Source organism: Ptiloglossa arizonensis, chromosome 5 (genome assembly GCF_051014685.1).
Source record: "Ptiloglossa arizonensis isolate GNS036 chromosome 5, iyPtiAriz1_principal, whole genome shotgun sequence".
NCBI lineage: Eukaryota > Metazoa > Arthropoda > Insecta > Hymenoptera > Colletidae > Ptiloglossa > Ptiloglossa arizonensis.
The window spans coordinates 10514052-10527590 of NC_135052.1; the positions used below are offsets into that span (position 1 = coordinate 10514052).

General features: G+C 40.4%; 3 protein-coding genes and 1 non-coding gene across 4 annotated transcripts; all 4 read left to right on the plus strand.

The window, feature by feature from the left end:
- Nucleotides 1-104: 104 nt before the first annotated feature.
- LOC143146561 (inosine triphosphate pyrophosphatase) lies at nt 105-1250 on the plus strand. Its single transcript, XM_076310955.1, has 2 exons — nt 105-230; nt 578-1250. Exon 2 carries the CDS (start codon nt 579-581, stop codon nt 1149-1151), a length of 573 nt encoding a protein of 190 aa, XP_076167070.1. The 5' UTR covers nt 105-230; nt 578; the 3' UTR covers nt 1152-1250.
- A 1692-nt stretch (nt 1251-2942) lies between these two features.
- On the plus strand, nt 2943-9854 carry Vhdl (larval-specific very high density lipoprotein). The gene is made up of 16 exons (XM_076310952.1): nt 2943-3088; nt 3208-3246; nt 3346-3650; nt 3757-3897; nt 3965-4150; nt 4243-4385; nt 4619-4981; nt 5065-5384; nt 5503-6122; nt 6230-7122; nt 7190-7322; nt 7414-7641; nt 7698-8054; nt 8375-8657; nt 9060-9357; nt 9515-9854. Exons 1-16 carry the CDS (start codon nt 3073-3075, stop codon nt 9699-9701), a joined length of 4512 nt encoding a protein of 1503 aa, XP_076167067.1. The 5' UTR covers nt 2943-3072; the 3' UTR covers nt 9702-9854.
- A 566-nt stretch (nt 9855-10420) lies between these two features.
- Trnan-guu (transfer RNA asparagine (anticodon GUU)) lies at nt 10421-10494 on the plus strand. Its single transcript has one exon. It is a non-coding gene; the product is annotated as a tRNA-Asn (tRNA).
- Nucleotides 10495-10706: 212 nt separating this feature from the next.
- Phb1 (prohibitin 1) lies at nt 10707-12969 on the plus strand. The gene is made up of 4 exons (XM_076312044.1): nt 10707-10792; nt 11858-11957; nt 12041-12462; nt 12546-12969. Exons 2-4 carry the CDS (start codon nt 11873-11875, stop codon nt 12852-12854), a joined length of 816 nt encoding a protein of 271 aa, XP_076168159.1. The 5' UTR covers nt 10707-10792; nt 11858-11872; the 3' UTR covers nt 12855-12969.
- Nucleotides 12970-13539: the final 570 nt, after the last annotated feature.

Genomic DNA, 13539 nt, shown 5'->3' on the forward strand with positions numbered 1-13539 from the left:
TAGATTTTATAAAGAATCTAATGGAAGTTTCTTCTAATTTTAAGCAAATCATGAAACGTGAAAGTTTTAGTTTATTTTTTCGTTTTACAGTTACAACAATGTTTCTACACTTATCGAAAATTCAAAGTAGTGTTACAGTTAGCAGCACTGTCAAGAAACATGTTTTTTCACAAGTGTATGCAATTACAATTGAATGTCATATTACTTTGCATTTAACCTGTTGCAAAAAGGTAGTTCCGTTTATTATAATATTTTTACAGTATACCAATTGTGAAATTGATACGAATAAGATGTTTTTGAATTGTGTTTCGATTGTAATTTATTGGAAAACAGATGTATCGTTTCACGTTTTCACTGCAATATCTCACTAATCAGTTATAGCTGAAAGGCGCGAAATTTCAAATCACAATTTTTTTTGTTATTCGAATGGAATATTTTTGATTCCAAGAAAGTCAAATATTTTTAAATCGGACAATCTAGTAAAGATGCTTCTTCAAAATTTTTGTATTATCTAAGTTCTGCTTTAGTTTCTTGTCACGTTTTCGTAAATAAACAATTTTCGAATTCTATTCTACAGGATGTCGAAGTCCATAGTATTCGTAACCGGAAATGCAAAAAAATTGGAGGAGTTCATAGCCATTCTGGGCAAAAATTTTCCACGAAATATCACAAGCATGAAGATCGATCTTCCAGAGTATCAGGGTGAAATAGACGATATTTGTCGCAACAAGTGCCGGGCTGCATCTGATTTGGTGAAGGGTCCGGTTATCATCGAGGACACCTGCTTGTGTTTTAACGCGTTAAAGGGCTTACCTGGTCCTTACATTAAATGGTTCTTAGACAAACTTGGCCCAGAAGGTCTTTATCAAATGCTTCATGGCTGGGAAGACAAAACAGCGGAAGCGGTCTGTACATTTGCCTATTGTTCCGGAGAACCAGAAGCACCTATTATACTGTTCCAAGGTCGAACTCAGGGAACCATCGTGAGTCCTCGAGGACCACGAGACTTTGGTTGGGATCCGTGTTTCCAGCCTCTGGATAGCGATAAAACTTATGCGGAACTACCGAAAGAAACGAAGAATCAAATTTCTCATCGCAGCAAAGCACTAGAGAATTTAAAACAGTATTTTACGAAGTACATCGAACAATGAATCAGTGCACTATTCCTATCCAAAGAACAATATTAAATATATAGTAATAAGTTTTTTGTAACACTGTTAAATACAAATAGTAGATCGATTGTTCCTCGATGGAACTTTCTTATTACTTCTTCCCTACCTAGCTGCGTGTTTTCCTTTACGAGCGACCGATTATCTCCAGAAAACACGCTGGGCACTTTGACCCAATATCAACACGAAGTTTCTTTCTATTATCGAAGGTGATTCGATGTTAAAAAATACATTTTAGTCGGTGTCACGATAGCGAGTGAACTCTGGGCTACAGCCCAAATTTTCATATTATTTATAAACTCGGCATATCGTTAATTGCACCGTTGCATCGATAGAGTTAATCGATTACCGGTCGCAGATCCATCGTTTCTTTACTGTTATTTTACGATTATTGGTTTACGTTTTCTGCAACAATAATATTCTGCTAAATAAAACGTAATAACAGTCAAATGTTGATCACGGTAATCAATACCGTGCGAATCGCGAGTAGTCATGATATTACGTTTATCAAAATGGTTGCTCAATGATGCAATAATATTTAATATGTTGTTATATTATTTTTACAAGAATAAACGTACAATTGTTAACGATGTTAATTTCATTTTATCGAATTTGGCAAAACGATCTATTACTGTTTTATTATTTTTATTATTGTTGTTCGTTACGAGCGACGGTAAACATACAATCGTTTCCGATTCGTTGCTATGGAGAGCATCGTTGATAAAGTTAATTAAACTCTTTGATTAAATACGCTTGGAACGCTGTGCTTTTTAAGCGTAAAGAAATCTCGAAATTTTTTATCCGATGTGTCATAGTTTCTTATAATAAATTCAATAATAAGTTCCAATTACTCTTACTTGTATTCGAATGTTGTAACATAATAGAAATCGTTTACAGGACGACTTATAAATATTCTTTATTAATTAATTTATCTAAATATGAAACTAAATATACCGATCGTTCGTTCGAATCGTGATTTCGAATTCTTGGTATAATTTTAAGATTATTTTCTCAGAAATATCAATGTTTTTCCGAAGTATATTTAAATTCTTGTGCAACGAAATTTTAATTTTTTTACGTTACTCGAGCGAAATATGTTAACGAGAACGTTGCGACACCGTGTATATAAATAAACCGCAGTTCCATTTAAATGTTTGTTACCGAATTACGGGAAAATTGTAAGAGCAAATGTCACCGAGTTTAAAGCGTAACTACAAGATGATACGACTTAAAATTTATCTAACGATGAAAGAATTTTCAAAAGGAAGACTCGTAGGCGGTGTCGACCATAGAACTTACGATACCTCGCTGATCCTTGCTTTTATAGCAAAAATATACTAGATAAGAATGATCGTGAATTAAATTTGGAAACTTTTTCGTTCCGTACCGATTATCGATGGAATCGATGCTAATCGAAATAACGATTCGTTTCTTTCTTCCCTCGAAGAATCGGTTTTTCCCATATTCTGTATTGTAGACAAGGTTTATCACGTCGATGTACTTTCGTTAATTAAAATATAATTCGTTTGCCGCGAACGAAACGAAGGAGATGAGAAAGAAATTGAAATGGAAACGAACGAGGAAAGAAACGAGTTCTATTACGCATTCAATTATCTATCGTTACGAAAACGCGAGAGGAAAACACGGAAAACCGCGAAACGTTCGCTCGAGGGGACATGGATATTTTTAAGAGTCATTCACGGGATGAAAAAAGAGTCGGAGAACGATGTCCGAACGGGTTATCTTTTGCATTGATTACACCGGCACGGTAACACCCTCTTGTGAAGGGTTATCGTTTACGTTTGCACATTCTCGTTGTACCCGGATTCGCCGATTTTTCGCCTTATAAAAGGGGCAAGCCGCGCGGTAGCGTCTACAGTCATTCTTCGAGTGTCGTACTACGATGAATGCCCTAATCGGTAAGTGAGACGATGAGATCATAGGTCGTTACGTTTCTTTTATTCCTCGCCGTAATTCAACCGTCTCTGTCCGTGAGCTCTCTACACGATCTATATAAGATTCTTTTCATTTTTTTCAGTATTATTGGGGTTGTTGGCGGCGGCGCAGGCCGTGCCAGGTACGTTGATCGAACTAGACGAACAATTTCGAATTTTCGAACGAACGTTCCCGTGTGTAAAAACGTATCTTAAAACGCGAGAATAACTTTATTTTTCAGCCTACTTCCCTCATGGTAAATTGGTCAAGTACAAGTACTCGGTGGACGTGAAGTCCGGTGTTATGTGGGCGCCGAACCAGTACGCCTCGAGTTTCGGTATAGAGTCACAGCTTCGTGTACAGCATGTGCTCAACGAACAGACCCTGACCAACTCCTATTACGTGGAACTGAGGAACGTGGTGCACACGATGCACAATGGGCCGGCGATGCACGCTCAACGTCCCGATACCAAGTTACTTTCGATCCGTGACGACGTCAAGCTGATCGAGAGCCCGTTCGCGATCGTTTTCGACAACAATGGTCGGGTAAGTGGTTGAAAACTTTCAAACGTTCGATCCAGCGGTAAGCGGTAGCTTTGAACGGTGAACATCCCCAACCGTTGGAATTCACACGTAAAATTCTCATCTTTAGCTGAACGGTGTGAAATTCCTCGGTACGGAGAGCGAATGGTCGAAAAATATAAAGAGAGCCATCGCCTCTACGTTCCAATTGGACATGGTTCACATTTTCGGACACAGCCCGGTGAAACCGAGCAGTTTCGTGACGCAAGAGGTAGGTAACGACTGATGGGAACATCCCGGGGATTGTGGTTAATGTTCTCTTTGGTTGTTACCACTAGGAAACCATTCACGGGTGGTGTCAAGTAGCCTACAACGTGCAACCGAAGCTCCAAACTTCTTCGTTCGATACGGAAACCGATAACGAGCTGACGATCACGAAGTTCCACGAACCGATGAATTGTACCGAATTCTCCCACCACACGTTCAACAGTATCGAGCACGATCGTTGCGAAATCGCGGAAGAGGTACTACCGAGCAATCGTGGATTTTCCTAAGCGTATCGAAATTCTTCTGTCTGTGACTTGATCGAACTTTTGTTTCCCCTGGGTACGCGCAGAACGACATGACCACCGCCAGCAGACGCGTCTTCGAAATCGAGAACTACGGTCATCAGATCCTTATAAAAAAATTAATCAGTCACGGAGTGATCAACTATTTCCCGTGGATGGCCAGACAGGAGTCGCACTACCTGCTCACCAAGTAAGTCGAGAATCGTGTCTCGTTCTTGACCCTCGTCTCGCCACGTCTGGGTCTCACCTTTGGAAATTAAGAAAGGTGAAACGATCGAATGTTTCCTCGATATGTTTGTGCAAGCGTGGCGAAGTTACGGGTCCGTTTGGACCCAGGCGTGGCCATTCCCGTGGTCGTACGAACCGCTGGTATCGCGAGGGTTGAGAACGTTCGTTCATTGAGAAACGTTTACTCTTGCGCAGCCAAACATTGATCTTCGATGGTTTCGAGCCCGAATGGCTCAACATACCGATATCGAACGTTCCGATGGAACACGTCGTGTACTCAAAACCGACCATGAATCACTTTATAACCGGCCACGTAGACCTGACGCAAGGTGGTCACCAAGTCAAGCGGATGGAAGTCATCGAGAAAGTGAAGAAGATGCTGGACGAGGCCGTCAGTTACCTCAAGGAGGACCACATGGAGAAGAAAGACCCCGAATGGAAGCACGGTCAGACGATCAACAGGCTTCTATCCGTTATGAGTTACATGAATCTGGAATCTTTGGAGGAGGTGTACAACGACATTAAGCATCCAATGGACGAGAGGAGAGCAATGATGAAGTGCGTGAATCGATGTTTATCGACTATAGGGAGTATCCGACGGGTGAATAACGATGATCCTTTCCCGTTCGTTTTCTTTTCAGAAACATTTTCCTCGGTATAGTGCCGAACGTGGGTACCACGGCCGCGTGTCTCTTCACGCGAAACGTGATTCTTCAAAGAACAGTTCCCGATTTGATAGCGCTCACGATGCTCAGCAAACTACCGATGAGCGTGAGACATCCGACGGAACTGTTGCTCAAAGATATGCAGGAACTACTGAAGAAGGACGAGTCTATTTCCATCGACGTGAGGAAAGCCAGTATACTTTGCTTCTACACCCTGGTCCACAAGACTTACAGGAACGAAATGAAAACTACTCAACGGAAGTTGTACCTGCAGGAGCTCATGGAGGAGCTTAAAGGTAACACTGTTTCTGCATTTGACTCCGAAATCTCGGCACGGTCTAACGATAGAACGCCTCGAAACCTTAAAGAAACGACCGACTCGAGCAATTAATCGATTTCTCGTACGTTTCACAGACACTCCTAGCGAAGAAATGAAGGTTACGTACTTGATGGCCCTTAGAAACGTCCGTCTACCCGAGGTACTGGACCTCCTCGAGCCAATCATCCGCGGCGATCTCGTCGTGTCCGATAACCTGTACATGATCCGCATCTACGCCATTTTGGCGATCAGGGACGTGGCCCACGAATCCCCGACTCGTACTTACGCTTTGCTCTGGCCAATTCTCAGCAACGTCACGCTTCCGGTAGAGCTCAGGATCTCCGCTTACGAAGTGTTGATGCACAATTTACATCATACCGGGGATCTGATGAACATGTACTGGTTCATGGTCTACGAGAAGGACGAACATCTCTACAATTATCACGTGGAAACGATCAAGGGGCTGGTGAACTCCGTCGATCCTTGTTCGTTACAGATTCGTGAAACCGCTAGGAAAATATTACGCTTTACGAGAATGAGGCACGTTCCTGGCCAACTGTCGACCAAGTTGCACATCGAGACCCATGACGAATCGTACGGACACGGCGAAGCCGTGAAAGCCTCCTTCATCCTTGATCGCAGATTCGGTCTGCCGTACATTGGCTCGGTTCATCTCCGTACGTCCACCGCTCGTAGACCTACCAGTCGATGGGGAGTGAGTGTCTCTTTTTTACGAGATTCTTTCGTAATACCGAGTTACAGAATTTCGGATTGTTCGTTAACTCTCAGCGCGTGTATTTCTTTGTTCTATGGTCGTTCTAGGTTTACTGGCACGTGGAGGGTATGCCCGAAATAATAAGGAGCCTCAAGGGCGAGGTGTTGGGTAAGACCGTAAAGACCATCAACAAGCAGAACGTGAAGAATCTGATCACCGAGGCGGCCAAGAGCGCGCCGATCGACAAACCCGTCAAGATGTACATGATTCTAACCGGTTTGAACGACAACGTTGTCGCGGTACTTCACTACAACAAGGACACATGGAGGAGGTTCTTCGACGAGTTGAACTGGTGGAAGCAGTGCATGACCGATCACAATAAACACGTCAATTGGCAGAACGTATTCTACCAGGAGAACTACGAGATGCACGTGCCGACCGATTTCGGTGTACCGGCCGTATTGGCGACGAAAATGCCGATGGTCGACTCCTTGAAACTGAAAACGATTTGCTCGAAAGAGGACAACGTCGTGAAAGTGCAACTGATGGCCAGATACCAGGAATGGAAACACGGCGAGTACTTCATGTCGATCTACAATCCTCTCGCCGATACGTGGCACGCCGTTCGTAGAACCGAAACACGGGACGTTGTTCTACCGCTCGATCTGACGATCGCTTACAACAGCGTTCTGAAGAACTTGATGGTCACAACGTCGAGACGATTGTTGACGGACTACTCGACCGTTGGATTGTTGACTCAAGCCAGAACCTATGTCACGGTAATGGAGGACGAGACTGGCGTCTTGGCGAGCTGCTGTCCCCATTGCTCTCACGTACAGAACGTCACCACGGTCATCAACAACAAACCCCACGAGGTTGACGTTCACTCTAGGGACCTCGCGCTTCGGTATTACTGGGGTATATACAACTGCGACCGTCACGTCACACCTTTACCATTGGCTGGATGGGTCGAGGCCATCACGGCCGACAGTGTTCCAACGTAAGTGGTAAATGCACGGTGAACTTTCGTGCGAACGTATTAACAAAGTTTCATTTTCGATGTACAGGGACATAGAGAAATTCGTGCTGTTCGTTTTGAGACTACGCCAGAAGGTGAAGAACGACATGATCTCGTCTCAGGGGGCGAGTTGCACGAATCTGATGAAAATCGAACCGAGCACCGTCTATCCAGCTGTACAGGTAAACCGGAAGAGATGATTCGCGCGTGCATCGTGTGTACGTTCCCTCACGTTTCAACGTTAACGTTTCTTTTTCGGGAATGGAAACTCAGGTCGACTTCACCGTCAAAGCCAACATCAAGGATACACCCACCGAACAATTGCACATCCTCGAAGCTATGAAGATAGACGTCCGCGGGATCATGGACGTTAAGGGGTACACGAACGTATCTATGGGACAATGGGAGGCGAAGGTTGACATTCAGTTGTCACCGGGACACGAAGAAAACCGCGCGAAAATCGTGCTCACCCACACCGTTCCGGGAGAAAAGATCTTCAAGGTTCGAAAGATTTCGCGGATCGAAGTAACAATCGATAACTGGTTCTGTACTTTTAGATATGCATCGACGGACAAAAGGATTATCCGCAAATGTATCACGATCCGTTGATAGTGAACGTTACGGATAGACAGACCTACATGAAAGTAACGATCATAGCGGGTAAAACGATGGACAACAAGTGCGTGCGCGACGACATGGACGTCACGATTAACGTGAAGAGCGAGTTGTCGGAGGACCAGCATCTGATGGATCACATAGAGCACGAACGTCTTCGCGACACTTGTGAAAGTCATATCCACCATCCGGATTTACAAGTCTTCGGAGTGAACGTCCCGAGAACACGTGAATGCATCCGGGAAGCTATACTTCATACCACACCGAGAAAGTACAATATAAACTTGGCGTTGAAGAAGGTAAACGTTGGTCGTGAATTCGAACAGCTGTCGGTGTCCTTTTAACGTTTGAAGCTACCACGCCTGGGTCTCTGCGGACCCGGAGAGACTTTTCCACGATTACATCGTTCGTAGAGCTTTTCTTCGAAATTAAGAAACGTACTGTAATATAATGGATTCCATGGAAACATTTGCCCGGGAGAGGTCAAGTTACGAGTTCGTTCGGACCCAGGTGTGGTCTTTTCTGTGACGTTTTTCGAGGTCGTTGAAACAGCTGGTCGAGGGTTGAAATTGTTTCGTATCACTCGGACATTAATTTCCAATTGCTGTTCGTTGTTCAGGTGCCACCAGTCGTGACGATGTGTGCGAACGTGATGCAAGAAATTGTACGCGGTATTTATTTCTCGCACATACAATTCACTTCGGAAACCGTGTATCCTGGAAACATGAATATTATCTTGGACTATTCCACTCGTACACCTAAACTCGACATGTCGGTTATTCGTTCGTCCCACAGCTACCGATTGCTCCAATTGCCATTCGGTGATCTGGTATGGAATCAATTTATGGACAACGTTAACTTCCCTGTTGATGTTTTGGACCAATATGTCGATCAGACGAGCAGTAAGTTTGAAATCATTTTGTAGTACGAGAGAACTTTGAGATCGGTGCAACTTCGATAATTGCACGCGAACCTCGTTCGTTGCATTCTGTCCGCAAACGATATGTAAATTTTCCGTTCGAGGCAAAAGACGATGGAAGTTATTTAAGAAATCGTGACCATTACGCAAGTGATCGAGTATCGATTATTATTAAGTAGAGATTGTATAAATAGAGCTATGTTTTATCGGATCGGTTGCCTCGATAATTGCACGCATCTCGCTACACGGAGGAATTTTCAACTCCGTTCTCCTGCACCCAACGAGGCTCCGTGGTTATGATAATCGATAAAATTAACATCAGTCACATTTTCATGTTACAAAGATTATACGTATTTACGGATATTAATTTTGATTATTTCTGCAGAGATATGCACGACCTACCCGCAGATTATATTCAATTATGACGGTTTCAACATTTCGACGATTATCCCTAACACTTGGACCCTTCTGACTGCTCATATGCATGGTACAGAAAGTACATTCGCGATCTTTGTACAAAGAGTAATGAACAACAGATTGGGTATATTGTGTTACATCGGTGAACATGTACTGGAAATCGTTCCCAGCGGTACGTTGGTAGTCAAGGTCAACGGCACGGAAATAAATAATTATAAAAATGGTATCTTAGTACCCCACGGTGAAGTGGATTCCTACGTTATGAAGTAAGTATTGTTCGAATATTAACGTATTCCCTAATTTTTATGTAATATATAATTTTTCATATCAATCTTACCGTCTTGATAATTTCTAAATTAATAAAACAATTTTTAGAAAAAAAAAATAATTTAATTACGATAACGATGGGTTTTCTTGTCACAGGTTAACATTTAACTACGACCAGATAATGATCACATCACAATGGGTACCGCTGATCATCTCTTACACAGCAAACAGCCTGTCTGTGATATTAAATACGGATCTTCAAGGTCATGTATTCGGTTTATGCGGTTCCATGAGTAACACTCATCCCACAGTTCTAGATGTGCATACTCTTTCGGGCTACTGAAGGTATCAATAAGAGACCATTCAAGCATTGCAGCCATCTTACTAACTGCGTTCATTAGTTTCATAAGCCACCAGACTCTCTTCCTGTTTTAGAATTATGTAGAACGATAAATGTAGAAAGAAGAAATGACAGAATAAATTTTTATTTTGGGTGTTCCGTGACCATTTACTTCTAATATTTTCAGTTTCGTTAGACGAAGTACACGCGAGGTGAGATCAATTCAATTACTTCGCCAGCTGTTCCAAATCTTCCAAAGGGTGAAATATATTTTGCAGTAAGAAGTACTACTCGTATCGTACTATTAACAGCAAGCGTTTCATTTCATGTACTTGTATAGTATTATTATCCAGTTGGGTACGAATCTGCAATTAGTGCAATTATGTACAAGCAAAATATACTTGAAAAATATATGTATATACACATGCTTCGAAGCATTGGACCTCTTGAAAATAATAATTGAAATATATTTTGTTAGGTTTTGATAATATAGGTACTGTTTTTCTTTCTTCAATTTACAATATAATGTCCGAAAGTAAATGTTTTACTCGTGATGTCGTAACGCATCTGTTATTTAGTTTTTTTCGTTGACGGAAAAAGCAAATGCTTTTATTTTTATTCCGTACTTGTTTTTATCAACACTAATGTAAAAAATATTTATTTGTATAGTATTTTTAGACTGTATAGTTATATACTATATAATGGAAACGATTGAACAAGTCGCCTCCGTGGCGCAATCGGCTAGCGCGTTCGGCTGTTAACCGAGAGGTTGGTGGTTCGAGCCCACCCGGGGGCGTTCTTTTTTTATATTTAATTTTCAAATTTCATCAAAGTTGTACTCGGTAAGATTAAAAGTTTGCATACTGTGCCTGTTCGTCGTTAAAAATGTCACGTTTACGTGTGTTACTTGAACGAATTTTTGTTATCGACGATAAATACATTTAAATTTGCCTCGTTGGAAAGCAGTTGCCAAGGGGCGCCACTGTTGCGTTTCTTTTTGATCCGACTCTGGACTCCATTTTCTTTTTATCAATACACGTATACCACGCGGGCAGAAAAGTTATAATTCCAACTTCAAAGACAGAATTTATTACGTAAGGATTAATTCTGCCGGCAACAAATTTTGATTATTTTTCATTTTAGTAGTGTTGTGATTTGTCAAAGGCATGCATAATTTTGTTTTAAACGTGAAATCAATTGGATGCAATTCCTCTGGGCCGGTCGTAAAATATTTCTAGATATTTAGATGTTCTTTGAACTTATTCGTTTCAATCAGTTTACGCATTTTTCGTTCATACAGTTTATAGAAATCAAACTTCTGTTATAACTACTTGACGTGGAATTCGAGTCGTAATTTGATATAATTCTAGGTTAGAATTAGTTGGCCATAGTTGAAATCCATTGTGTTACATCAGGTTACAGTCACTCGGTAAAAATTGTACAGATCCTATCGTGAAAAGTACAGACTCGGTATAATACTAAGATAAGGAATTTGTTTGAAAAAAATTACTAATCTATAGATTAATACTTGGCGATTACTCACACCAAAAATGAAAAATGAAACGTTATTTTTGATTGATGAAACAAAAAACAATAACGCAAAATCGTACTCATATTCGTTCGTCACATCGTACATAAAAATGTGCAGCATATTTATACAGTAAAATAGCAATTTGGTTCAGTATTTTTACAATCAAACACGATCAATTGTTTTTAAATCAGTTGATCAAACTGCTCTGAAAATATCTTAGGAGCAATTGAACAACCTTTTTCGAGCAATCCTTGATGCATGTTTCGTGTCATTATCACTGTAATACACAAAGGAATCCAACAATCTTGACTTTCAAACACAAAGCATTATGTACCATTATGTACCACATTATGTACCATTTGTCCAAAGAAAAGCAATATTATGCTGTACAATTTGGTATGTATAACAATGTTATTGTTGTTTTCCATAGATAAAAAATGTTTAATTTTTCATTTTTGGTAACAGTAATGACTAAATACTAATCTATGGATTAGTAATCTTTTTTCTTCCAAATTCCTTATTTTTTTACTGTATCGGATCAGTATTTGTTAGGGTATGGCAAATTTTTATTACAATTGATGTGTACATTGATGTTTCTCTGGTAATTAGCTATTATTCATTTTTTCAGGCACTTCATTAGAAAATGTTAAAGTACTTCAATAAAATGGGACCGTTTGGTCTGGCTTTAGCTGCGACTGGAGCCGTTGTTAATTCTTCTCTTTACAATGGTTAGTTTTCTTCTTTTCACAGGACTGAAAATATATGCATCTCATTTTGTTTATGAGCTAAGTATATGTTTTAATTTTTTTAGTGGATGGAGGTCATAGGGCTGTTATCTTTGACAGATTTGTGGGCATAAAGAATCTTGTCGTAGGAGAAGGAACACATTTCTTCATTCCTTGGGTACAGAAACCTATCATATTTGATATTCGATCTAGGCCAAGAAATGTTCCCGTCGTTACTGGAAGCAAAGATCTGCAAAATGTAAACATCACACTTCGTATCCTCTTTAGACCAGTACCAGATTCCTTGCCAAAGATCTACACTATTCTTGGCATAGATTACGAAGATAGAGTACTGCCGTCTATCACTACTGAAGTATTGAAAGCAGTAGTTGCTCAATTTGATGCAGGGGAATTGATCACACAGAGAGAGGTTGTATCTCAAAAAGTTAGCGAAGATTTAACAGAAAGAGCTGCACAGTTTGGATTGATTTTAGACGATATTTCAATTGTGAGTACATTTGAATTACTTTCTTTCTTCGATGCAAATATAGTATTTTGCATTAACTTTGGAGTATTTTTTGTTTGTTTCAGACACATTTAAACTTTGGAAAAGAATTTACACAAGCTGTAGAGTTGAAGCAGGTAGCCCAGCAAGAAGCAGAGAAGGCACGTTTCTTAGTAGAAAAAGCAGAGCAACAGAAGAAAGCAGCTGTCATTACTGCAGAGGGTGATGCACAAGCTGCCAGTTTAATCGCACACTCTCTCGGCGAATCTGGTGATGGTTTAATCGAACTTAGAAGAATCGAAGCTGCAGAAGACATAGCCTATAATTTATCCAAATCCCGTCAAGTAGCTTATTTGCCATCAGGTCAAAGCGTTTTACTAAACTTACCACAATAAAAAGATAAACTGGAACAAATATTATACATTTAAGTTGTGCATTTATATCATAACATATGCATTTATATGCTATAGCAGTGTATGAGAAATAGATGCTGTCGGAAGCTGCTTGAAAGTGTTGCTTAACTGGAATATATAACATCTCAGAAATTATATTTCAATTCAGTGGTTACAACTTTTATGCGCAAATATGTTCCTGTACCTTTTGTTCTGTACAATCAATTATGGTCAATTTATTTTACATTTTCAGTTTTACAACTTTGGTTTTTTCAATTACATAGTAGTTGATCGACAACTTAGAAACGGATTTGTATATTGCTACCTACAATTCATTTTGATTGCTTTACAGGACGAGGAGAGCATTTTCCCTGTGTTTTCAATATCCCAGTAACAAATTTAAAATATTAGAAGCAATATTTTAAAATTAGAGCGTGTTCCGTTCTTGTAAGACTGGTGGTTATTGATTTATCAATTTTTGGCTCTCTACCTCGACGAAAGTATTCATATGAGTTAGCGAGCAAGAAAAGCTTTGTCCGTTTGGGTGCCAAGTAATAGAAGCAGCATTTTTACAAAATTTCTATAATTTGTTCAAATGTACAATACTTTGCATTATGTATGTAGATTATTATATTGACACACGAGTAAATTTGTAAACATCTCGGGTACAATACAAACCAGAGTTAAG

Coding starts and splice junctions, on each gene's coding strand:
- LOC143146561 (XM_076310955.1), top strand. CDS start 579: ATGTCGAAGTCCATAGTATTCGTAACCGGAAATGCAAAAAAATTGGAG.
- Vhdl (XM_076310952.1), top strand. Junction 3,651..3,756: donor TTTTCGACAACAATGGTCGG/GTAAGTGGTTGA, acceptor TCTCATCTTTAG/CTGAACGGTGTGAAATTCCT. Junction 8,658..9,059: donor ATATGTCGATCAGACGAGCA/GTAAGTTTGAAA, acceptor TTATTTCTGCAG/AGATATGCACGACCTACCCG.
- Phb1 (XM_076312044.1), top strand. CDS start 11,873: ATGTTAAAGTACTTCAATAAAATGGGACCGTTTGGTCTGGCTTTAGCT. Junction 11,958..12,040: donor TAATTCTTCTCTTTACAATG/GTTAGTTTTCTT, acceptor TAATTTTTTTAG/TGGATGGAGGTCATAGGGCT. Junction 12,463..12,545: donor TTTTAGACGATATTTCAATT/GTGAGTACATTT, acceptor TGTTTGTTTCAG/ACACATTTAAACTTTGGAAA.